Source organism: Nothoprocta perdicaria, unplaced genomic scaffold (genome assembly GCF_003342845.1).
Source record: "Nothoprocta perdicaria isolate Ctin4 unplaced genomic scaffold, notPer1 scaffold_310, whole genome shotgun sequence".
Lineage (NCBI taxonomy): Eukaryota > Metazoa > Chordata > Aves > Tinamiformes > Tinamidae > Nothoprocta > Nothoprocta perdicaria.
The window spans coordinates 460,132-485,337 of record NW_020455545.1 but is presented as its reverse complement, the minus strand read 5'-3'; the positions used below and the strand labels follow the sequence as shown (position 1 = coordinate 485,337).

The window sequence follows — 25,206 nt, the reverse complement described above, 5'->3', positions numbered from 1 at the left end:
GTATGTAAGTAAGTATGAAAGGAGGAGGAAGACATCTGAAGAACAGCAATGATTCCTGGTAACACAGGGAGACAGGTCAGGTGGAGACCCTGATGGCCATTAGCTCAAGCAAGCTTTATCCAAAAGCTGCGCAGCTCGGTCTACGGACAACCGGAGAGCCAGCAGGAGGACTTGACAGTTGGTGTCATCCAAACACATGCTGGACATGAGCACCTGGACACAACCATGATGGTACCTGATGGTTAGAGGACCTCCTCAGACACTACACATTGTGGTACTTCTGAAGAGGAACTGTCACAACGAGAGGGCGAAACTTGCTCTGCTCCTCTTTTTATTAGTGTTCTCTGTTCCTCTTTTTATTAGTGTTTTATTAGTGTTCTCCTCTTAGGAGGCTGGTCTCAGCCTCTTAGGAGGCTGGTCATACCAACATATAAGTTCAGCATAAATTCACCTCAACTCCAAACCATGACATATTCCAAAAAAACCCTATGTTTCCACATTTTATCGTGGAGCTGAGTAACATGGAAAAGAGGCTTTTAATAATTTCCACACTCACTCTCCAAGTGGATATAAGGTACACTTTTTTTGAACACTGTTTCCTCTATCAATGCATCCGACAACAACAAACAGTAGTAGTAGTTGTAGAATCATCATCCTATTATGGATTTACTTAACCCCCCAGATTCAGTGCTTTCTTYGACAGGAACTCAACTGACAAGCTCACCTACTTGCTATGTCTTGAAGCAACCCAAACATCAATAACACTGCATTCAGTTCTCTGGAAGGCTATATCACTATATATCCTGGATATAACAGGAACCTGCAAGTGAGGCTAAGTAAAAACAAATCAAATGTGTAACTAAGTATAATATACTTAAAATAGAATAGCTGGATCAAAATTCATCACAAGAGCCACAATGTTTGGAAAAAGTCTTGTGATGAGATGGCAGGAGGGAGAAAGAGCGGAGGGGCAAGTGGGATGACATTTTTTATTTAACTCAAATAAAAAACAACTTAGTCTCAAGAAAAACTGCATTTTCCTCTCAGTGATCGTAGTTCCATCTAATTAATAAGTAAACATCAGGAACAAATTCCCTCTAAATGGTACTAAAAGTACTTTCCTGTAACTTATCTCACAGTAGGTTCACTGTATCATCAAAAGAGAAATGGGAGCTCTAGCTGAAGTTTGCCTACAGACAAACTACTTATAATGGCCACCTGAGAATCCTCTGGTTTCTCTGTAAGCTCCTGATGTCAGGGGACTTCTGTTCTTCTGTCAAACATGAAGAAAATTAAGCAATGGGTTCAAAGAGAAGAGGCCAAGGTATAGACAGAGTGGTTGCATAATGATACTTAGGTTAAGACTTGCCAGGTTTGGTCTTCATTGAAATTAATTTCTCCAGTTCCACAAAGATTGTTAAAGTCTCTACACACTATGGCCTAACTCTGTGTTTCTCTGAAAAAGGTTAATTTCATTGCTTCCTACTATTGCTGCACTGTTCAGCTGTTGCAAGCAAGCTGATTCATAGTATGAGCACTTGTGGAATAGGTTGCTGTCTGATTTTGTAAGGTCTAATCTAATTCTCACATTTTGATAATGTTACCATGAAACCACAGTTAGGAGCATCCTGTCTGGGATCCCAAGGAGACAATTTCTGCTCTAAAAAGTCAGAGCTTGTCTGGTTTGGCCTGAGGTTTGGGCTTGTTCAGCTCAGTATCTCCCTTGGTGCTGCAGCATTCTAGGATTTGGTCTAGAATTTTTAGCATTCTTGAAAAAGCAGATGAATACAAGATGGACTAGACCCACTCTGGTTCTAACATGATTTCCTTGACAAGCCTGGGACCTCAGTATGAGCAGTGAAATTTAATGGTCTGCTGATATCTAGATATGAATGAGACTAGATCATAAATATTTAGTGTCATGTTCCTCATTACTTACAATCGGGAGATGTAGGAGGAGACATCACTATACATGTAGTACAAAGTCTTATTCCTGGTAATAATAATACAAACTCAATAGAAACACATAGGAAGCAACAAATACTGCTTTTTCTGGTTTGTGAACGATGTTACTTGACGAACCACGTAGTTTTAATGTCTCTTGCTTAAGAACCTAAYTAAGACATAAAAGTGACACTATCAACTGGTCCACTACACATCCTTTACTTGCTGTCATTCTACAAGCCTAGTTCAGATTCTGGGCCATTTCTGCCAAAGTCTTTTTTTTTTTCCTTGATTTGTCTAGGGCAGGAGCAATGAAAAAGTATTTGTTATTCAAGATATCAGTATCAACTTCCATTTGTCTCTTTCTTTTAATATGCATGAATAGGAGCTGAATTAAGCAAGAGAAGCCAATTTCATCTCGATTCTGACATAAGTAATGTTGCTTTAAAAGACTAAATATTACACTACATGTACTATTACACTACATGTACTATTTTAAATCACCATGAGAGATGACTGAAAGAATCAATAAAAAAACCTCTCTCAAACTCCAATTACTGAACACATATTTATGAAAAGCAGCTGTTCTTCCAATATTTTGCTATAATGGAATGTGCTCAGACTTGGCTCTTTGGAGATGTTCATGGAGAGGAGGTCACACAGCCTCTTCTAATCAGGAAATACCAGAGGATTTTGCTTTCATTTTAAGAAGGTGTGGAGATATGCATTCAAATACAAAGCAGATGCTGTTTGTTTCACAAGCATTTCAGTTTGGCCTTCTAAATCAATCGTAAGTTATAAAATGCTATACAATAAATTTCTCTGAAACAGAATGATCTGTGCATGCTTCAGATGCAACTAACTGTTGACCAGATGAAACACTGTACATTACATTGGCTTCATTATTATACTGTCTACACATAATCTAACAAAAGAAAATGAATTTCTAAGGTCATTTTACCAACCTAGAATTTGCCTTCCAAGATTATTGCTCACAAGGAAAAATTTCAAAGTGTCTCTTTTCTCCTTTAAACATTGCACTTCAATGTTAATACTGCTGTATTAGCAAAATATAACAACTACACAAAAAGAAACAATTTATCAACCATACATTTTAGTCATGTGTTCAAGGGATCTACCTCAATGGAGTCACAGGCCCCAAACTGAGTTTGCAGACACCTACACAGTCCAAATAATTCTTACAAGAGCTGTCGACTTCTTTTTAATAGCCCATTTACCAACTTTTCCAAAATAAACTTTCAAACCTCTTCACTACAAGACATAATACTGATGTCTGGCTTCTGGCTTTTAGTATATTCCTGGCTAACCTATTCTAATAAATCACCTTTGCACTCTAGGTCTTCCTAAGCTTTACGTTTACAGCTCTCTCCATTTAGAAATTATCTCACAGTTTTTCCATTATTTATCTTCTTAAAGCAACACATTTAAAGTATATAAATATCCTTCATAATATTAAAAATATCTGCATGACTAACCCAGAAAAAAAACTAACCCCTTTTATTTAGAACACTCCCACACAGCTTATGTCTGGGCTGAGTAAAACGTTTATATAACGCTTATAGCCATGCAGGCCAGATAAATTTGTATTGACTGCTATTTTCTCCTGTGTGGTGAACCTGACATGATGCAGTTTATATTCCATCTCAAACAATCACAGAGATATCTCTACTGCCTAAATTAATTTTTCCCACAGACTACAGGAATGTGCCCTTGATTTCTTTCTTCATCAGGGAAAAAAAAAGACAGTATCTACCTTTCCCAGATGTACACACCTGCTCAATACCCACTTTTACAGGTGTTAAAACTAGCTGCCACCAAAGCAGGGCTTTTTAGAGGGTGACCTATTCTTTTCTGTTGCTTTACCTTTTTTTTTTTGCTGGAGTGTACATAGACAGACACGATTTGCCTCCTGCTGAAAAGGTGGTAGTTGAGCAGCAGGGGTGAAAGCTGCCCATTTCCTTGCTCTGTCRTGAAAGCTTCAGCAAGGATCTGATCCTCCTGTACTCTGACACAGGTAGACATTATGGAAGAGATGGGAACAAGTCACTCTCAAATTTATTATGTAAGCTTTTTTCATGGAGACTTTCTAGGATACCACATAGGACAGGAGAAAAAGAGGTAGCAAAGAGGGCACCTTCAACCCTGAAAATCCCTGACAAGCAGGAATTCAGATGAAGGTAGACCCACACCTGTGTGAAGGATGTAACAACAGAAAATTTCCAATGCACATGAAGACTGTATAATCTGTTGCAAACCAAGAAGCCTCTGAGAGATGCTGAACTAGAAACAAGAATGAAAGGAAGGCTCTACACTACAAAAAAGCAGAGAYTGAATTTGTTTTCAAGCCTTTTCATTTAAGTGTGTTTTTATTTTGGCAGTTCTCTTTTTCTCTTCAAAATACACCTACTGTCTTCCATTTAGTGTTTCTGTATTCTGGTAAAATAGTTTTGGGAGCCTTTGGTTTGCTCATTTCAAAGAAATTCTTGAGCAGCATTACCTGAAGCTCTCTAGCCAATTAGGGCTCCTTCAAAGCCATGTTTCTACCTGGTAAGAAAAGGAGAATGTTCTTTCTCCAGTGATTCCCAGGCTAAGAGCGAAACCAGAGATGTTACATAAACAGCACTGCAGTCACTGGGGAGACTGTTCCCTAGCAACAGTTTGTTAGAAGAGAGTCTTAAGTATATTGCTGTTCAAGGGAAGCCTGGGGGTTGTAAAGCCAGGAGTCATTAGGGAGTTATAAAGTAGCCATTGTACCAGGAACAGAAGTGTATCCAGGCTCCAATGGCACTACAGAGGATGTTCACTTTGAAAAACCCAGTTAAGTCATGGTTAAACACTGCTTTTCTTCGGTCACTTATTGCACAATAAAGATGCTACCAAATTTGTTGAGTGCAATGAAAAACACTGTAGCCTGAATCACAAATTCTATGTATTCCATAAGGCATATACCGACCCCAGAACAGCAGCAAGGATCCACTTCTGCTGGCTGATCAGAAAAATAAAGATCAGCATGAATCAAACATCTCTCAAACACCCCTGCAAATCTTTTAATATATCCCTAGTATTCAGAGACCTCTCTTAAAACAGGTAAGACCCATACCCACTGAAGTCAAATGGAAGACTGTAATCATTTTCAGTTTTACAACCTGAGCTTGTACGCTACACTGGCCTGCCTCTTTTTTATATATGTTTTTGTTATGTTACACTACATTATGCAACAGTATCAAAATAATCAGAAGAGATTGTGCAGAACAAGTCACTAAATTCCAGTCAGAGCAGTTATACAACAAATAGCCAAACCAGAACCAGAGGTGAGTCTAAGGCAACTTACATTTCTTCCTTTATGCTGCCACACAAAAAGCTGTGCAGACAGCTGTGCTGACAGCACTATGCCCACAGAGGCMCAAGTTCCAAGCTGCTTCTCATCTGTAGCCATTCTCGCTTTCTTTTCAYGGCAAGAACTTCAAATAACTTTAAGCAAATGTTTTATAATGATCACCGTCTGCTGAGAAGTTTATGAAAAATATGAGTCAAACTGTAAACCTACAAACATGACGACGGAGGAAAATGAGCAATAAAACATGTTGGTTCAGCACAAACTGAAATGGATTTAAAAAAAGTACGCTGTCAATGCTCTCTGAATTAAATTTTCTGAACTTGTTACCTTCTTGCTTTTCTCTCCAATCAATAAATTCAAGCAATTCCATTAGTCTGTTAATTCACTTCAGTAATAACGAGCATCACCAAGGAAAATGAGTAGGCTGCTAATAGACCTCTGACTCAAAAAACGTGATTCACAAGACAGCCCTTTGCCTAACTACATTTCTCACAACTTAGTTTTATGATGACAGATTTCAAACTCTATCACAAGTATAGGGGATCAGACACAGACAGCTGCTTATTTAAAAATAAAACTGTTTTAAGTTGTTTAAAGAAGCAGACTTTCCTCGTCAATGCAATATACTTCATTTTCATTTTTGCAGTCAGCGCTATTTAAAATGAGCTTGCCATTTGCACTGCACCATTGCATCTGTTGTACGTTACAAGTTTCATATCTGTAGTAGGCTGTAAGTTCCATGAAGAACTAAAAGCTTACCAGGGTACTCACTGAGAAACAGTACCAACTTCTAACACACATTATTTGATAGGTATTTTGGGGATGACGACTCTACAGAGTGAAGAAAAACTTGGAATTTTCTCTTTCCGTTTTATTAGTGAAGTTTTGAAACACACATTAACTTCAGTTATTTTCATGATGCACCTGGTTATTCACAATGTTTTTGGACAATATTTGATATGGAATGGAATTCCTGCCATGTTTATTCTTCCAACCAAACTGACTTTCTAGTTAAAACGTTGCATTTCAATATTTTCATCACAAAWTTTTCATTCAACATTATATCCTCTTTTATAGTAGTATTTTATTATTTAGAAATCAAARGGAAAAAACAAGTCTAAGCAAAACCAACAGAAAAGATAATGCTCTCTTATAAAGTATATGAACTGAAAGGACAAATTTAGGGATTCATTTTTTTCCTCMATATCTCAGAACGGCAGATGCAACAGATAACACTATTTGGGGATTTATATGACAGCTAGTCACATTGTTGTTGTTTGCTTTCTATATTTACTCCATAATTACAGAATGAAATTAAAGTTTAATGACCTAGACTGCATTCTGTCAATACAAGTGTGGAAATATTGCCTACACAATCCTATTTTTATCCAGGAAAAAGTATGTCCAAATGTTTTTGGATGACAGTGTTGGAATTTACTGATTCTACCAAATGAGCATGACGACACTTCCAGCATCCCTCAAAGAATGAGTCTGTAAATAACAGATACATAAATGGGTAACTCCCCAGAAAATATTTTCTCATTTCATAAGATTGGACTAATATCTCTAGTCTCAAGTAAAGCTGGACCACTTTGTTTTTAATTCTAATATATAGAAACATTCTTGGTTAGAATTTTTACTTTGTTTATTTTAATTCATTATACAATCATTTGGTTATAATTGCCTTTATTTTTAGAGTTAATTTTGGTTCAGTCCTTAAACTTCTTGATTTTATTCAATGAAAATTACAGAGTTCAGAGTTATGGAAATAAAAGGCAATGAAATTTCTCATCTCTTTTCAAATGATTAGTAACAGCTGTATTGYGCAGTTCTTTGTGAGGAGGACTAAATGGTACAAGTATTCCTATTTTAGAACAAGTTCAAAGAAATACTGCTAAAGGCCTATTTAGGGAAAATTGTATTTCAAAGTGATATGAACTTGCAAACATTCAGCATATAAAGCTGATACAGCAAAGACAAAGTCTCTTTCTACACTGCAGCCACGCTATGGATGCTGCGCCCTGTGCAGCCAYGGCTCAGAGCAGATCCACGTTTAAGGAAATCAGAGCTCCTAAGGATTTCTAAATTACCACAACTAAAGCTAAGGACTTTGCAAAGAGCAACTCAGGACTCAATAAATATTTTAATTGTACTTGAATCTGGTTCAGCTAGCAGTGACCAAAAGCTGTTACCATTTGTAGGACACTGAGTAGCTTATTACAAAATTATTTTATACTCTAAATCCATTTTCTAATTAATTGATGTCTACATAAAAAGACACTGTTACAGCTGGTACCAGTGTTGGTCATTTCAGTGGCCACAGCAGAGACTGGATTGACATGGAGAATGTACCATCTTCCCCTAGGACAAAGCTAAGCCTTCCTACATGGGTATTTTGGGGAGTTCTACGCCACAACTTAATTTCTTCTAAGAATTAACTGAGAAACTCAATTCTCAATCCTACCAAGAGAACTAAATTTAAGTATGGAAGAGGAAGATAGCTTAATTGAAGTTCCCGCAGGGTTTGAGTTTTTCCAAATGATTCATTATTTTATGGTTACCATTTATTGCTAGATTTCATTAAAAAAAAGTGAATCATAGCATTGTACAGGAATCCTGAAACTCTAAGAAGAAAAGTACCTTAACACCTTAACCTTTAACACTCTTATGTAAAACGTAATGAAAGAACTTTAAAAGGGTGCATCTAGGATTATGAAAATACTTGTGTAAAATCTAGATGTATCTTTACAAGTGACAAATTTCATATGCCTATAACCAGACAGAAGCGTCTGTGTGCCAGTGGTTCATTCAGCCTGTGCTGTATTTCCAACAGTTGGATGTTTCAAGCAAAGCATTAAAACCCATACAACATTGTTTTATTATGAAATACTAGGAGATGAAGCAGAACAACTTCCTACTCTCATTTGGAGCCAAATTTTCATTCCCTTATTCTCAGCAAAATAGGCTTCTGTCATACTGATCCCCCTTAAGTTCACAAGACAATATTTGATATAAAATATCAAAATGGTATCATGCATAAGTACATATAAAATAATTCAAATAAAGAAATAGGAATCAAGAAATAAAGGAAGTTTTAAAACGTAATCCTAAAGATAACAATCTTCTTCTCCAGATCAAGTGTGTTAAGTTTCACAAACCTAATCTAAAATCTGCACTTCTACCAATTGCCAAGATGCTACATGTATGAAGTCTGCAGCTTCCAAGCGCAAAAAAAAATAATAATAAAAATATCAAAGCAGAGGAGCCTTAAGAAACAGTGTCTGTTCGGAGGCAGGGCTGGTTTTACTCACCACAGCTAAGTGTTCCAGTAGGTATGCCACATCCACCATGTCTGCCAGGATAAGAAGCCTTGTGACAGCTGCCAGCAGTGCCCGGGCTGCCTGGACAACAGCTTGCCTCTTGGGTAGGCAGCAGGGATCACTGGTAAAATCCTCTGCTGATACCCTCAAGGCTTGACCTGCAAAGTAAAACAAACTCCCTTAGAATATATTGCAACACTCAGGGAGAAAAAAAAAAAAAAAAAAAAAAAAAAAAAAAAAAAAAAAAAACCAGCAAAAATTCAATTAGTTATTTGGCAAATAAAAATACTGTAAGAATGGCAATAGAATTAGCATTTTTTTTTTTACTGTCCTCATGCTTTGAAGTGAGGTGTAATTATTGCAGATACATTAAGCAATATTTCCTTTATGTTCTTCTGAATCACTTAACTCTGAAATATTTCCCCATTGGCAATCACACTTTTAACTGGACAGAAGGAGGACAGAGATACTATGTTAAACTTTTCTAGCTGCTGCCTTTTATACTATGTACTTTAGTGTTTCTATTATTAAGTAATACTTGGTCATAAGGTATTGTTCTTCTCATTAGAATGGAATGAAAATTTCATATGCTCCAAAAACTGACTCAGATATGTGACATCTATGCAGCAAAGCTAGTAACAATGCCTGTACATAACAATATACTGATTTACATTGAGAAGTTTTGTGAAATGAGTTTGATATTCCTAGCAGCATCCGCTATGCAGAAAAAATAAAACTCCAGGGACAGAATCCTAAGATCATGGCTTCAAACCCATCTAATAGCACACACAAGAAAGTCTCACCAATGCAAGTAATGAGATTTTTTTTTTCCCTCCTTGAGTAGATGGATCATCTACTCAATTATTTGCACATTCAAAATATAATCACTATTATTAAGCAACAATAAACTTTATCTTTAATTAACTGTATGCATTCTGCAGACCTTATTGTTTGTTGTCCAGACAATCTAGTGTCTCACATTAGCTGAAAAAAATCCAGACCAACTTCAACTCAACAACATTTGCTTTCATTGAATGCACCTTCAGATGGAAGCCTTGTTTTGTAAAAGCATTAAAGAACACTACAGTTATGCAATGTGGATAAAATTGTACAGTAGGCCTTTTCATGCAAGGAAATTGAGGAAAACAGGTGTGAGGCAAACCTCAAATCACCAAATCCCTGCTCTAACAGTCTCATAGCGATTATTATATCATTTGTTGAAGGGACTTCCTAAAATGCAGTACCATAGCAGGTAGTACTAAACTCTAGAGTCTGGAAATTCCTTATCATTCAATAAAGAGGTAGGAAATATGGTGCATTACAATTTAATCCAGAGTAGCATAAACTTACACTTTGTTGCTTCATTTCTCTTATGACTTTGAAAACTTCTAAATTTCTCAGAAAAAGAAAGAAAAGATGCTCAAATGATCAACCTATCTCTGTTTTAATTTTATATTTAACTGCCATTTGTCCATCTTGCCAGGCATTGATTTTGAAGATACTAAGTTTGATACAGTATCTTATAAGCTGTAATAGAACATGTTAACATCATATCTCTATGTTTTTGAAAGATGCACACTGCAGTGTAATTTAGATCAGTATACTGTCACATTTTAAAATATATTTGCACAAATACAGGGGGCAATAACTGCAATGTTTTAATGCAACAGCAAAACACATAACAGTGCATGTTTGTTGTACAATTAAGGTGCATGAGCTTTGGATTTTAACCAGCTGTTCATCTGGGTTCCTGCAGACTCATCTGAGCAACCACTGTCTCAAGCATCTGGGAGATGCTTCCCAAAGAGGTGATCACTCTATTCGACTAGTCACCTGACAACTTTTGAACTTACTGGAAAATTTCTAAGTTTTTTACACAGCAGAATATATCCAATGAAGTTAGGTACTTACTTTCACAAAAACAGCAAACCAATAAAAAGCCCAACATAAAGCCCTCACTGATGACAAGTTAGGGCTGACAGTAACAGCTCATCAGTTATTAAGCAGCAAAGAAAATACAAAGTGTTCGTCTTGAGATGCACTGGAAAGAAGGCAGGTTCTTGATGCACTATTAACTAATTTACCAGCTTTTTAGATACACACAACATCTGAAATGTTTTTAAGAGTGGGAGGAAAAGAGTATACAGTATTCTATAACCTGTTATTCACTGGCATTTACTTACTACATGAATGATTCAGTCCAAAATCACCGGACACTTCTATTTTTCTCATGTTTTCCTGTCTTTTCTGGTGTCTGGTACTTCAGTGAGGCAAAGCAACTCATTTTAACTAAGCACCTTCAGACAGATTTACCAACAGGTTTGCAGCCTAAAACAGCCAAAGGGCAAAGATAAATCTGGCCCATTAACCTCAAGTGTATCCTCACAAGAAGAAAGCATATTAGTTTAATTCACACACAATAAGTTAAAAAGAGAGAGAATGAAAAGTGGAATTGTTGAGATGGTGAGGAAAAATTATGACATGAAAAGTTATAAAATCTTAAGGAAATAAAAGAGGCTTATAAGACAGCATCTCTCCAAGCCTGAAGATCTGCCAGTTACAGAGGAGCAACAGAAATCAGCATTTTTCTCCACATAACAGACAACTATCTGGACCAGATGTGCTTGTTAACCCCTCCACTGCAGGTAACATGCACATCAGTGCTTAGCTTGGTCACTACTCATTAGTTCTACCTGTCTATTGTATGCATTAGCCAAAAGATAACTGCTTTTCAAGTTCTCTATACCCTGATTACAGAGCATCTTTGCACACAGTAAAACTGCCCAAGCAGAAGTGATCAAGAGAGGAAGGGTTCCTAACTAAAAAAGGACTCACCGGTTGGGAAGGAGAGAAAGTACTCAGTTGCAAGAGAAGCAGATAGGAGTAGATAGTGAGTATTACAGGTTAATAACTGAATAAATCAGAAAGGAGTAAGACACAGCTTAGAAAAGAAGCCCAGTGTTACAGGGAATATTAAATGAGTCATAAACTAAAGGATAGTATTCTTGGAGCAGAGCAGCTCCTCAGAAACATCCTGAACAACGCTTTCCCTCATCCATAAACCTAAAGCTGAACTCCATAATTACAAGCCCCACATGTGATGACTTGCCTAGCAYGCTCTGACACCATTCCTTGTAGAGCAGAATGGTGCTATGGATTTGGGTATCTTCTGCACATCTCAGACACATAGGAGTCTCTGCTGAAAAATGAGACCCTGAAAATTCCCCAACAAATCATGTTAAATCTTAAATAGTCCTAAAATCTGAGAATACAAGTATTTCAACACTGACATCTGCTGGGCACCTCAGCTTGTGTCTGGGCAAGTTCAGAATAGCTGCCACCTTCACAGGTTTACATCAAAGCCTCATCACGGTCCACAAACTAGTCTCTCCTCTTTATCTCATAGGTATATGTTTTAGCTGACTGAAGTGCTCAGACAATTTAGGTTGCCTATTATTTCAGAGCTGTCTGCTGCCTCCTGTCTAATGCCTTCCTTTTATCTGCCAACAGAGGCTCAATGAAGGTTTAATGAATCCATTCAAAAACAGTACAGGAAGACTGACAGAACCATCTTCTTCCAAACTCACTATCATGCCTTTACACCTTGATGTATAAGGCTCTATCTTGGGAAATGAGATAAGGGTTTAAAGTCTAGTAAGCACAAGAGCACTCTACCTCTGATAACAGTCTTGGTCGAATGCTTTACAGTACTAGCAAAACAAAGGGAGGACTTCTTCCACCTCCCTTTCCTTCAGGCAATCCTGGACACACTCTCTCAAATCTCAGCTTGGTTTCCAGTGACCAATCAGAATCCCAAATAAAGTGAGGAGCCATAAAACATACCAGACAAGTGAATATTTAAGACTCTCTCCTCAGAATCATTCCAGTTTCCTATCTGCATTGCCCACAGCTCCCAATTCAGTAAGCAAGTTTCTGCAGATCACGCTCTTAGCCACAACAATTCACATATATTGAGAAGAAAACCTAAGCATATATCTTAGATGTAGTTAGTGTAAGGTTGCTAAGGCTTTCAGGTTTGGGTAGCAAATTGTAACACATTTTCTTTTACCTTTTTTTTTGTTTGTTTGTTTGTTTGTTTTTTTTCTCTCTTCTCTCTCCTCTGTCTGAATAAATCTCAGTGTTTTCCATGTACAGAACAGGCCCCTCAGGCTCTACCTGTTTCAGGACAAATGAGATTTTTTTCCCCCAAAGCTAAGTGGATTGAAACTAAAAAACTGAAATGTCCTTAATAATGGTATATTTACAAGATGTGCCAAATAACCTGAATTTAGCTACATTTAACTTGGAAGCAGAGGTATCTAACAGTGAACCACCCCACACCATTTTTGCACACACGTGTTTAGGGCACTTAACCCACATGACAAATAACCAAGCTTAAAACTCATTTCCCATCTATTTCTACTATTTTGTTCTTTGCCCACTACAGAGGTGACAGTCAGAATTATACAGTTATGCAAGACAACATTCAAACAACCACAGAGGTACTCCAGTCACGTTTGGAATTTTAAGTGGTATGAAACACACAGATGTATTCCTCTTGGATCAAATTCTTTACTGATAAATGAGTGAGTACACGTGGAAGACAAGCCAGAAGGGTGTGAAACATGACAAAGCCCTTAGAAATGAACTGGACTTAATGGCAAGACAAAGTATAGGATGGTCAAAGGATCATAATCCCAAAACTGACATATGAAATGCAGTCTAAGACAGTCAGAGCTGTGACCAAAAGCAGCAAGAAATGACAATTTATATACCAATACAGTTAGAATTTGCTTAAAAAGCAGTCAAGCGCATGACAGGTCAAACCAACTTAACATCTCTCCCATGCAATTGTAACTTCCACCAAATTAATATTCTACTCTAATTATATTTATCACAAACAATGAGTGTGAACTTAGTTACTGAACTATGTATATAACTTAGTTATATAACTATAGCAGAAAGATGGRAGCATATAAGTCCCTTTAGACATCCAAATGAGAGCTACCTGAAAGTCAAGATACACATTATCAGTGGCAAAGGGCAGATGTCTCAGTACATATAGGTAGATGATCCCCAAAGTACGCGGGGTTGCTACCATTAGCTGATTAACTACTCACCACTGTCATCAACTGGCTGCTACCCCTGGGTGTGCTTACCAAAATCTGCGAGGTAAAAAGTGCAGCCAGAGGTAGTTTTTCAAAACGCAAGAGTACCCACACACTTTACAATGCCAAAATACTACCTGAAAATTTCCTTAAAAAATAAGATACCCATGAGCCAGTGTGCAAATCTGCTGTTGGTAAATAGCTGACAAACRCCCACACCTCTGCAGGGCTGCTAGCTGACGGCAGGCAATCTGTGCATACAGAGAGCACCCCTCAGAGACTGCGGTCAAAATCACATTTAGGCAACAGCTAAATGCTCCTCCTGATTTACATTAGATCAGAACTGCTCTTTCTTCTTCTTCTATTTAATTGATTTTTTTTCTCCTTAACCCTTAGCAGCATGATCCTCTCTTTGTTTGCACATCTGGCTTTCTCGTTACTTATTTGCTATTTTCAATTGCAGCAGTGTTAAAGTCAGTGAATTTTGTGTCATTCTTCTCTACTCCCACAAGGAGGTATTGTGGCCAAGAAAGTCCTGTCACCTACTCCAAAGCATCCCTGAGGTARGTGGATTTAGAGCTCTGGAGAAACACGGTTGTTGAAGGTAGCTCCCTGATGCAGGCAGGGAGGTACTGCAGTCAGTGAAAAAGAGAGGATTTCAATTCTCACAGTGTTCCCTGGACTAGGCAATGTGTTAAGCATCAAAATGTCTTCTTAGTAGCTCAGTTTTCCAGCAGGTAAGTTTGCACTGCTAAGCCACTTGAGTTTTCTTACTGCATGACATATGTTGCAATTATTATGTCTTCAGGGATCATAAACATATGAATTGCTTTAGCTAAATCTGAAATAAGGGCAAATCTTCTGTTTATTGGGGATAGAGAAACAAGTCTAATAGGAGCAAGTCCTCTTGTAAGAATCCTTCTATAAACAGTTTGAGAGCCATTAAGTCAGTTTATGAGTTTTAGTCTCAAATGCAATGGAAAAATCAATGGCTCATACCAATAGCAACAAATCTATGACTTCTGATTTACACTAGCATTTGAAGTCTCAAGTCCAGAATGCATGAACTTACCCATAAGCAGAATTATGACCAGAAAAGGTTGAGAATCAGAGTCTCAGACTGCAAAGCTCTCCACCCTTTCCAAAAACAAAGACATGAAACAAAACTAATCTAAAATAAGTATGATCATCTTTATCTGCTGCAGCARTAAAGGATTCTGCCACATCCTGGAATGGAAGCAGCATTATTAGAATCAGAGGAAAATAGATATGCATCTCCTACATCTTCCTAGCATTCAATAACATGATAACTCAGATGCTCACAATAACTTTCTATAGATAATACTGGACATTTTTCTTCTGCCACACAGGTTCACCCTGCCCACTCAGATGCCACTGTATTCTGTTGCACTGCAATTATTTTACTGCCTCATATCAGGAAGTTCCACTTCCACTATCATACAGCTGTTCCTAATGTGTAATCAGAGCCACTGCATACACTTGCATTTTGTGCCTTGTACCCGTCCTCCTCATCCTCACTTCCTGACTCAAGGACATCTAATCCAGTGCTGGGGATGTCAGAAGCAGCTTTTCTATAGGGGAGCTCTACTTAGTTTGATGAAGAGAAAGCACTTTCATATTTAAATTATGTTACCAGAATTACGGCCCTTTAGATGCAGAACATACATGTGCACCTCTCAGCACAAAACAAGAAAGCTAAGCTCACTTTAAGAGATTTTTGTGTGAGAAATAAGAATTGAGTAGAAGTATAAGCTAGAAGAGCAGGCTGTGGTGCAGGCAAATGGAAAACTCCCTGAAGGGCAGAGCTCACAGGGTAGTGATCAGTGGTCTGTCGGGAGGCCTGTAGCCAGCAGTATATCCCGGAGCAAATCCTGGGTCCAGTCTGGTTGAACTTATTCACCAGAGACCTAGACAATAGGACAGAATGCTCCCTCAGCAAGTGTGCTCCCACAAAACTGGGAGAAGTGGCTGATGCAGCACAGGGCTGGGCTGCCTTTCACAGGAACCTCAGAGGGAGGTAGGCAGAAAAAAACCTCATGAAGTTCAGCAAAGGGAAATGGAGAGACCTACACGCGAGGCAGGCAAATAACCTCATGCACCAGGAGAGGCTGAGGAGCTACCTGCTTGAAAGCAGCTCAGCAGAGGAGTTGGTGGCCCTGGTGGACAAGTTGCCCATGAGGCAACAAGGTGCCCTTGTGGCAAAGGTGGCCGATGGTATCCCAGGCATGAGAAACGGCATTGCCAGCAAGTCAAGGAAGGTGTGGGACAGTGTAAAGCTGGGACAGTGTAAAGAAGGTGGAAYCACACCCTACTCAAAGGTGCCCAGTGACAGAGAAGCATCRGTCAAACCAAAACAAGTCAATTCTGTTTGCACATAAGGAAAAACTTGTCTAYTGTGAGGGTGACTGAGCACTGGAACAGGTTGTCCAGAGACTGCAACCTTGAACAGGRCTGAGGGGGCAAGGGGAGATAACCTCTAAAAGTCCCTTTGACCTCCCTCAGTGGTAACACAAGAGATCACTCTACCCTTCCTCCAGGAATTTTGGCCAGTGAGAAGTAATTTCTTTTAAGTCAAACTTTCTCTCCTCTGTTTTCTGTCAAAAGATACACTAAATCTGAACATTCAACATATCAAATTAGATTTTCTAATTACCTCTCATAAAAATAACTGAAGATTCAGAATTTGACTCCACAAAGTAACTTGCCTTCAACTCAGTTATGTGTGATTTAAGGCTTATCTAGGAACACCCTTGAGACACGATAACAGCCAAACATAGGCAACACTGACATTGCAGTAGATGGAAACAGCACAGACAACTACTGTGTTTCTGACCATACAGGGTCACTAAGARAAGGCAATAAATACCAAACATTTTAGGTGCTGAGCTTGTTCAAAAAATAAGTTGTAACCACGCTATGATGCAAATGAACAACAACAAATCATTCTTGCAATATAAAATCATACTGACTCCTTCCATAAACCACCATATAAGTGTCAGGTCTTTTACAATTAATTCTTGTTATGTTATGAATCAGAAGGCAATTTTTTGAAATGTTGTGTTTTATATGTGAAATCTGACAATATAAATTTCCCAAAAAATGCTTTTATCTAGTTTTAATACTTTATTTTGGCATAAAATATATTTATCTAAATGTGCATATATATATTATAGATATATAATTTATATAATTTATAATTTAGATAAATATATTTTATACACACACACACAGACAAAAGGTGGCCCTTTAGAACTTTACCAAACCATATCAAAAGGAAGACATGGCAGTTCTAGTAGCTTTCTGGGTGAAGCTCAGAGCCTRTTGACAGCCTACAAAAACCCTCCTGGTGATCCATTTTAATGGAGTTCCAAAAGGAGAACCAAAATGTGGAATGAGATAGCCCTTATTAAGGAATCTTTTTGAAGTTCAAAGAGAAATGCATAAAGACGATCGTCTGTATTAAGACGATCAGATTATACATCTTTGAAAAAATTTTCTAAGAAGGTAAGAAATTCATGAGAAAATGAATTTACCCAGAAACATGCTTGCCATGCATTACAGCAACATTCTCCTTCAGATCAACGGTGAAATCCAACAGAATTTGAGACCAAAACCTCATTCACTGACATTGTTCATTGAGACTGAAGTGCAGCCAAGTCACACCAAYGCCTCCATTTCTGAAAATATTCAACATAACTACTTCCTGAAATAAGTTAAATGCAACGTATTATTCCTCCCATGTCTGCTCTTCACTTGGCCTGCTAACTTGTCCCTTTACACTTTCAATTTCATAAGTTAATATTATGAAAAGGATTATCATCATTATCTTGAAAAAAAGTCTATCCTTTCTCTAAAACGATCTCCTAATAGTGAACTCCAACACCATGGAACTGCAGCACTTGTACACTGGCCTTCAAAATAAATAGTTATATAACAGTCTTTCACTTAACATGCTCAGTGTGAGACAGAAGCTAAAATGTGAGCAGAAGAGGGATTTTATTTATACTTCCAGATGTTGGTCTGCAACTCTGGGACTGATCTGAGTGAAATTTAGAGTATTGTTTCAAAATTCCCCTCCAAAGWAATAGAAGCTCCAGCCACATACATAAATTCATAACAGATTTAAAAGCACAGGAATAAAAACACCTGCCAGTCACCTTAAAAAAAAATGCATCCACAGAATATTAAATACTGTATACTAACACATGCACAAGGTGTAGCTGCATGCAAACAGTTTCACYACAATCAGCGAGTCACATTCTTCCAGAGAGCTTCAAGCAAACATGAGACACCTAATTGCAACAAAACGTGATTTGAGTAATACACAATAAAGCTACATGTGATGAGGCATATCACAAATTAAAAATAATATATTGCTCTAAAGGTCTAAAAGTAACCACAAAATTATTGTGCTGCTATTTACTATATAATTGTTCCTGAATTTCTTAAAACTAACTTGAACAGCCCTGCTAATCCTTGGAGAAAGATGTGTTGCAAGCACTCAATTTGTCATTGCATGATGATAGGTGATAACAWTGACTTAACTTCCTTTTAAAATGTATGAGCTCTATATAATCTATTTTATGTATTATTTATTTCTGTAGTCACTTGTGGTCTTGGCTGAGAATCAATAAATAAATTGAAAATGTGAAATATTTTTATATTATCCACATATAAAAAATATCAATATAAATTCACATATTTTCATTGAATCTTGTGTTATCAGCCTGGAATGGATGAGCTACAGGAATACTCCAAAATGAAAGACTTTTTAAAAAAAAATCTCAGCTGATTGGTATAACAGATAACCAGGGTATTTGCTGGTCATAACACTTTTCATCTCAAAAGCACCCTAAAGTACCTCAGATAACATATGCATGCATCATAAATTCTAAAAGTAGCCACTTTTGGAACCAGGAGGGAGCCAATATCAATAATCACTACCTTGAACAGCAGCAGAGACTCAGAAATTGGTCCAACTACACATGYAGGAAGACAAAAGAAAAATAACCTGAAGAAGCTGCAACTTTARTAAGGGCAGGTGACACAAAGTCCTGCTTTAAATGACTGCTGCACAGTCCTTCAGGCACAAACTGCTACATGCCCCAAGAATGCTGTTCAGCAGTGGAAAGGAGGTTGAAGTCTGCTCTCCCTCCAGCAGCCTCCCTCCCTCTCTCCCCAGCAGCCAAATCCATTAAAAAAGAAAAAAAAAAGACAACAGTGAAACCAAAAAAACAAGCAAGCCTAACTTTCATGCAATTTCATGCAATTTCAAGTAAAATAGAAGAAATCTGTACTTCACAATATGGCCATAGCTCGAAATAGATATCTATCTCATCAAAAATATTTTATTTTAAGATCATTAATCTTCTCGAAAAACTTAATTCATTTTGATACTGAAGTTACACATGTAAGCCAATCCTTTGTGATGCCTAAATTATTTGTCACATACTTACTCTCTTTTCGGACATCCTGGAGCGCTGAGTGAAGTTCTTCTTTAAATACAGTTGCCTCCTTGGCAATTTTTGCTCCCTTGTCCAATAGATTCCAAGTGGCTTCTTCCACAGAAGCYAGCAAGACATGAGCTCTTTTGGACCGTCCCTTTTTCTTGTTAGAAGGATTCTGTGGACAGTTCACTAGWGTTGTAACCTATATTTAAAAGAAACAAGACAACAGAGGCTTAAGTTCTATACCAAGCTTTCCTATTTTAAAAATCAAATTAATATAGGTGAGATTAAGTAATGGGATTCTCCCACCACTTATAAGGGGTAGGCAAGCCCAGCATAGCAGCCCACAAGGAAAGGGGTAGGCAAGCCCAGCATACACAGTGAGAATGGGCAAAACTATCACTTTACGTTTGACAGGTCACATCACCTACGATGCCTGATCTGTGTGCACTTCCTTCTAAAGCTATCAAAACAAAGACAATGGGAACCCCATTATCACATTAGCCCTGAAACAAACTTTGACACTGATGGTTTTCAAATTGCTTTATGATATAAATATTATGTATTGTATTTATAGAGGCTTCCTTTAGGGCAGGCGTTATAATCAGTGCTTCCCACACTTCTCTATCTCTTGAGCTGAGGAAAAAATAATCTAGTTGTGTACAGATGAATCTCAAAAACATTCCCTCTTCTTACAGATGAGGATCACAGCGGTCAGAATTCAGCACTTCAGAATTCTCTGAGGGGTTTTCATACCTTAACAACATATTACGCAGAATCTAGATTACAGTAGCTTGGTCCAAATTATGGCTTTTAAGAACACATGTCAAAGAAGTTATTTTTGCACAGCAACCCACTCCACATTCCGCCTCCTCCACACAGCCTCCTCACTCCAACAGAATGTTTCTAACAAACTTCTCTGAAGTCATTGAGCTGTCATAATAAGGGAACACCCCTAAGAGATCTTTTTAAATATTGTTATGGAGGCATATCAAAACATACTTTATTTCCAATCAGTCCACTGAAGTTTTTTTTAAATACATTATTGTTAACATTAAGTAGATATTAGAAATATTTAAAGAAAAAATTGTATTATATAATATTAATACTAAAGTATAATATGAAGTAAAAATCTAATCCTAAAGCTCAAAGAGGGCATTTTGTGTGTATGTAACTCTAAGGGAAATTTCTGTGGCAAAGGAACTGACAGCACTATTACAAAAGCAAAACAAAAGCTGGCTACAAATTTCTGAATCCAACATGCAACTTAGCTCACAGCTGCAGCACAGCTGGTGGTTTGAGCTACTCCAAGGAAAAGTGCTCCCTTCACAAGCCCACAAAAAAATAACGTCCTGTCTCCCGGTCATGGTTAGACCTTTTTCAGGATTTCAAACACTTTCAAGCTTCTCAGGAAGCAACACTTTTAAAAGCTCTAATAAATACCCTGAGGGAAGCACTCCTAAGARCACATCCTTGAAAGAAAAAGCCTTGGTCCCTACCTTACTCAGGTACTTGGCCCCTACCTTACTCAGGGAAATKTGTGATACACAATAAAGACCAACTACTTGGCACCAACTGCCTTAGAAAGCCACAAGGGAGGCAGTCACATAAATATCTTCGGCTCAGATAATTAAAGAAAGTTTGAGTAATTTTTCTAACTGCAGCTTGGCCACAAAAGATGGTAAATGAAATTTACTGCACATAAATCAGCCAGCTRGTAGGGAATGCACTAGGAGTAAGAATCTAACTATCTTTATCTTGACAAACCCCAAAACATTATTTCTAGAGCATTTAATGCAGCATCTACAAGATGTCAAAGATGACAGAAAACTGATTTTTTTGTTGTTGTTGTTACACAGCAATGTATTAAGCTAAGACATCATTTAAATGCCTTTTTATGGTCATTCCAAGGAACATATTACTAATATATTTTATATTTCTGCTTCTTACCCTAGTTTCATTCTTATGAATAAAAGCTACATGGAATAATATTTCAATTGTGTTTTCAAGGAGGAGGAAAGCAAAAAGTAGAAATGGAGGAAGCTCATGACTGCAAGACCCTTCATCTTCAGCAAAACTATCAGGAAAGGAAATTTCAGAAGCTTAAAAAAAATCAAGATTTCATGGAAATGGGCCCAATGCTATTTAACACAGGCAGCTTATCTCAAATATCATTCAAAATTTGATAGGTAAGTCTTTGACTCAGAGGTTAAAGAATAAACACTACTCAGATCTCTCTAACAGATGCTCAAGGAGGAATACAATCACTTCATGCAGAAGGAAGAACTGAACTACACAGTAGTTAATATGGTATGCTCTTCAGATTCATTGTCAATACAGTTTGTAACGTAAAGATACATAGTAAAAGTGATAACATTTCAGGAGATAACCAGAGAAGTCTGTCCCCATTTATCAAGTTCACACCTTTGTCAGTTATAAATACACTTTCTTACTACTATACACAGCATGCATGTCTGCCAGTATTCAACAAATAACATTATCATCAAGACTTTATTTGGTACATTTTGGAAGAGGGAGAGCGCTGCACTAAAAAAAAAAGAGCTTTTTTAGGAGTGATTTTCAAGCCCATATGCCAYCACAGCTGTAAAGTTGAATCATGCTGTTGGTAATTAGTACTGCCAATTTCAACTTTTTTGCCATAGTTGCCCTAAATGCTGAATTCCTAATGAACTGTGCAGCAGTTCTTCAGAAGCTGCATTTGGTTCTTGGCCATGATTTATATCTAATTCTTTAATATTGCAGTAATTTAGGAAAATAATGCTTTAATATCTTTAGCACCAAAAAGTTTTGTTYATCTTTTTACTATTACAGAAGAAAACCCTCAATCACAAAACAGCCCTTCAATTTGAAAAAGTATTTAGTTCAGCATATCCTGCAATCCTAGATGTTTTGAAGAAAATAAGAAACTTGAAAGCAGCTGTCCAATGACACTGGCAAAGCCACATGCTAATTGTTTCAAACACTGACAGCCCTGTATCAAAGACAGACATTTGAAGATAGCAAATTATTTCCCATACCAATAAACCCTAGCTAAGCATTTTTACTAAACTTAAAAATACAGTCACCCTATATGGCACTAAAAACACAGCAGCATCTGGCTTGGATGTGAGTAGTCAAACTTTTTACAGGTGGAAATAAATGCCTTTCCACTTTTCTATTTCTAAACAATGATACAAGGGACCCAAAAATACATGTGTGATTGCATATGTTCTTAAAATTGAGTGACTTTCCTTCCACATTTCTGTTGTGAGATTAAATGTGAGATTTTAAAAAAAGGCATTAATGAAAGAAAGAAAAGAAAATAGCCAAACTCTTTGCTTCAAATGATTTATTTCTTTGAACTAAGGAGTTTCTATTTTTAACAGACTAAAGCTTTAAAAAAGATACTCAAGAAGATCATGTTGTTTTTACAGATGAAGTTTCTTTGTTTAGTTTTGAAAAAGGACTTCTTGTTTGGCTGTTTTTGTGGGGTTGTTTTGATCCTACAAAACACAAGTTAAGTTCTTTATTAATCATGTTCCTTCATTTACTCTAAAAATACCCACAGCATTGCAACTGCTTGAGAACAATCCGGCCTACTGCCATTATCCAATAAAAGTTTTCTAACGCAGTGTATCGAAGACATCTAGGTCTAACATTCAGATTAATTTCATAATCCACCCACACAAAATGCTCCAGCTTGATGACTATGAAGAAATCACTGAGCTGTGACTCAGGTTTTATACACCATCCATCATACTCTTGCAAAAAAATAAAGAATTAAAGGCAGACAAAATCAGTGASTGACAGCTCAGAAATAAGAAAAATAATTATGACAAAAGAATAAAACGTGTTGGATGATTGAGCTAAAGAACAGCAAATTTTTAAATGGGACTTTTGTGAAAGAGAAGCTGTTTTGATGAGTTGATTTTAAAAAGTGACTCTTCAGAGAATATGTTATAAAGCATGATCAGCACCAATTCATTTTTATTATATGTTATAATATATAGCAGTTCTAAAGTAAATAAAGGACAAGTTAACCATTTGAAGCACTTGAATTTGCAATTTAAAAGATTATAGAAAATATGAATATATCATTACCTTTTTAAAATAACATCATAAATCATCTTTATAACCTGAAAAAATAATAGTGTTCTTTGTACATAAGCTAACGGGAGGGGGAAAAAAAACTGATTTTGATAACACACTTTCTCACTTCAATAACTTAAGAAAAGAAAAAAAGTTAAGTCATCATCAGGTACCTCCTCACATGAAAACAATCAAGAGTTTAAACACAGCCCAGGACAGAATAAGCATAGAGAGGTGACTTCCCAGACAAAGAGAAATACAAAGTATCAGTCCTCAAAAAAAAAAAAAAAACGTTTCTTACATTGCTAATGAGTGGTTAAAATAATGCAGTGCATTAAAATAATGCATTACATAGTGTGTAAAAATACTGTAGAAAAAGCATCTAATCTACTGGCACAATTTATTGTAAGAGGTGCAAGCAAAAACCCTGTTAAAGTATGCTAAAATGTACCAGAGACTGGACATTCCTTTAAAACAACCTTATGATATTTATGCTTTGGAGAAAAAAAAATGGGATCAAGATGAATCAGGGCTAAAGGTGAAGACTACTAAAATAATACAATGGATAAACTAAAGATTTGCAAATACTTATATCCAGAAGACTGACATATCAACTACTGCAAATATTAAATTGTAACTTTGCCTGTTGCACRCAGTAACAATGCAGAAGGAGCTGGACATTCTGCATTCAGTATATTTCCATATACATTCACATGCATAACACAAAAATGATAGAAACTATACAATGGAACAGAGATCAAAGACAACTAGTAGCTTATTATTATTATTATTATATGCCCCAGCAGAACTGCAACATTCAAAAATGAAATTAAAGTGAAATTCAGAATCCAATTTCTATGCACATTTTACATATCTCAAAAGGCTAGTAGCTGCTTTAGAGCAACTGCCTCAAAGAAATAAGGGTACAGTTACTTAGGAGGAAAACTACACATTGGTATTTATAAACCCCTTGCTATGCCTACCCTCCTCCTAACACAGTTTTGTGCCTCACAGAAACAGGTTGCTTCTGTTTCTATCAGTATCAAAGAATCTTTCTGGACAAAGAACTGGATCCTTTAAGGTACTGAAAACAATTCACACTTTAAATAATTATGTTCTTCAGTTCATCAACTTTAAATCTCTTAAAATACTCAAGCTTGACTAACAGCACTGTCTGTTCACAAAGCTCACTGCAGAAGCGTGTTACCTGCAACCTCCCCAAAACTGTTCCCAGGATCCCATCTGGCACAGAACCAGATCTTTCTCTCCAGACAGTAATCCCAGGCTAGCTCCAAAAGGATTATAAGCAGGAGCACACCAGGTCTTCCTCCTCCTTCCTGGTCTAGTCTGAATGCCCTATCCCAACAGTCTCACGTCTCAACATAGGTAACACATCCCAAAAGAGTACTGCTGTGAAAGCACAAATACCACAAACTGTAATGAAATCTCTTCATTATATTGGATACATAAAGATACTATTCATAAAGCATCTTGAGGGGAAAAAAYGTCTCAGGCCCAGTGAGGGGCTATTCAGGGCCACGGGAGTTGCAAATCCCTCAGAAAGCCTCAAGCGAGCCCAGAGCTCAAGGACTCACAACTGCAAGAATTTCCCTGGCCACTTTTGGGGCATAAATGTTCTGCATCGAGAAGAGCCAAGCTATGTCACTCAAAATATCACTAGAAGTGACCGATTTTAAGACCCATGAGAAGAACTATCATGATCATGTGGAAAGCATGGAGAAAGCACTGTGTTTGGCAGGCAGAGCATGCTACAGAGATYTGTGGTTTAAGGGAGATAAAGGCTTGACGTTTATGATAAGCAGAGTCAAGTCCTGGAAAAGGTTGCTCAAAGTAGTTGTGTATCCTCCACCTTTGGAGATATTCAAAACCTGAATGGATTACGTCTTGAGCAGCCTGCT

At 37.2% G+C, this 25,206-nt stretch overlaps 1 protein-coding gene across 1 annotated transcript in view; it reads right to left on the bottom strand.

Moving 5' to 3' along the window:
- The window catches only part of CTNNA3 (catenin alpha 3), a 314,978-nt gene that overhangs the window by 282,721 nt on the left and 7,051 nt on the right, over positions 1 to 25,206 (bottom strand). The window contains exons 3-4 of the mRNA XM_026042683.1: positions 19,208 to 19,400; positions 8,614 to 8,780 (exon numbers count right to left, since the gene is read on the bottom strand). Coding sequence (XP_025898468.1) covers positions 8,614 to 8,780; positions 19,208 to 19,400 — 360 coding nt within the window. The remainder of the gene's footprint in view (positions 1 to 8,613; positions 8,781 to 19,207; positions 19,401 to 25,206) is intronic.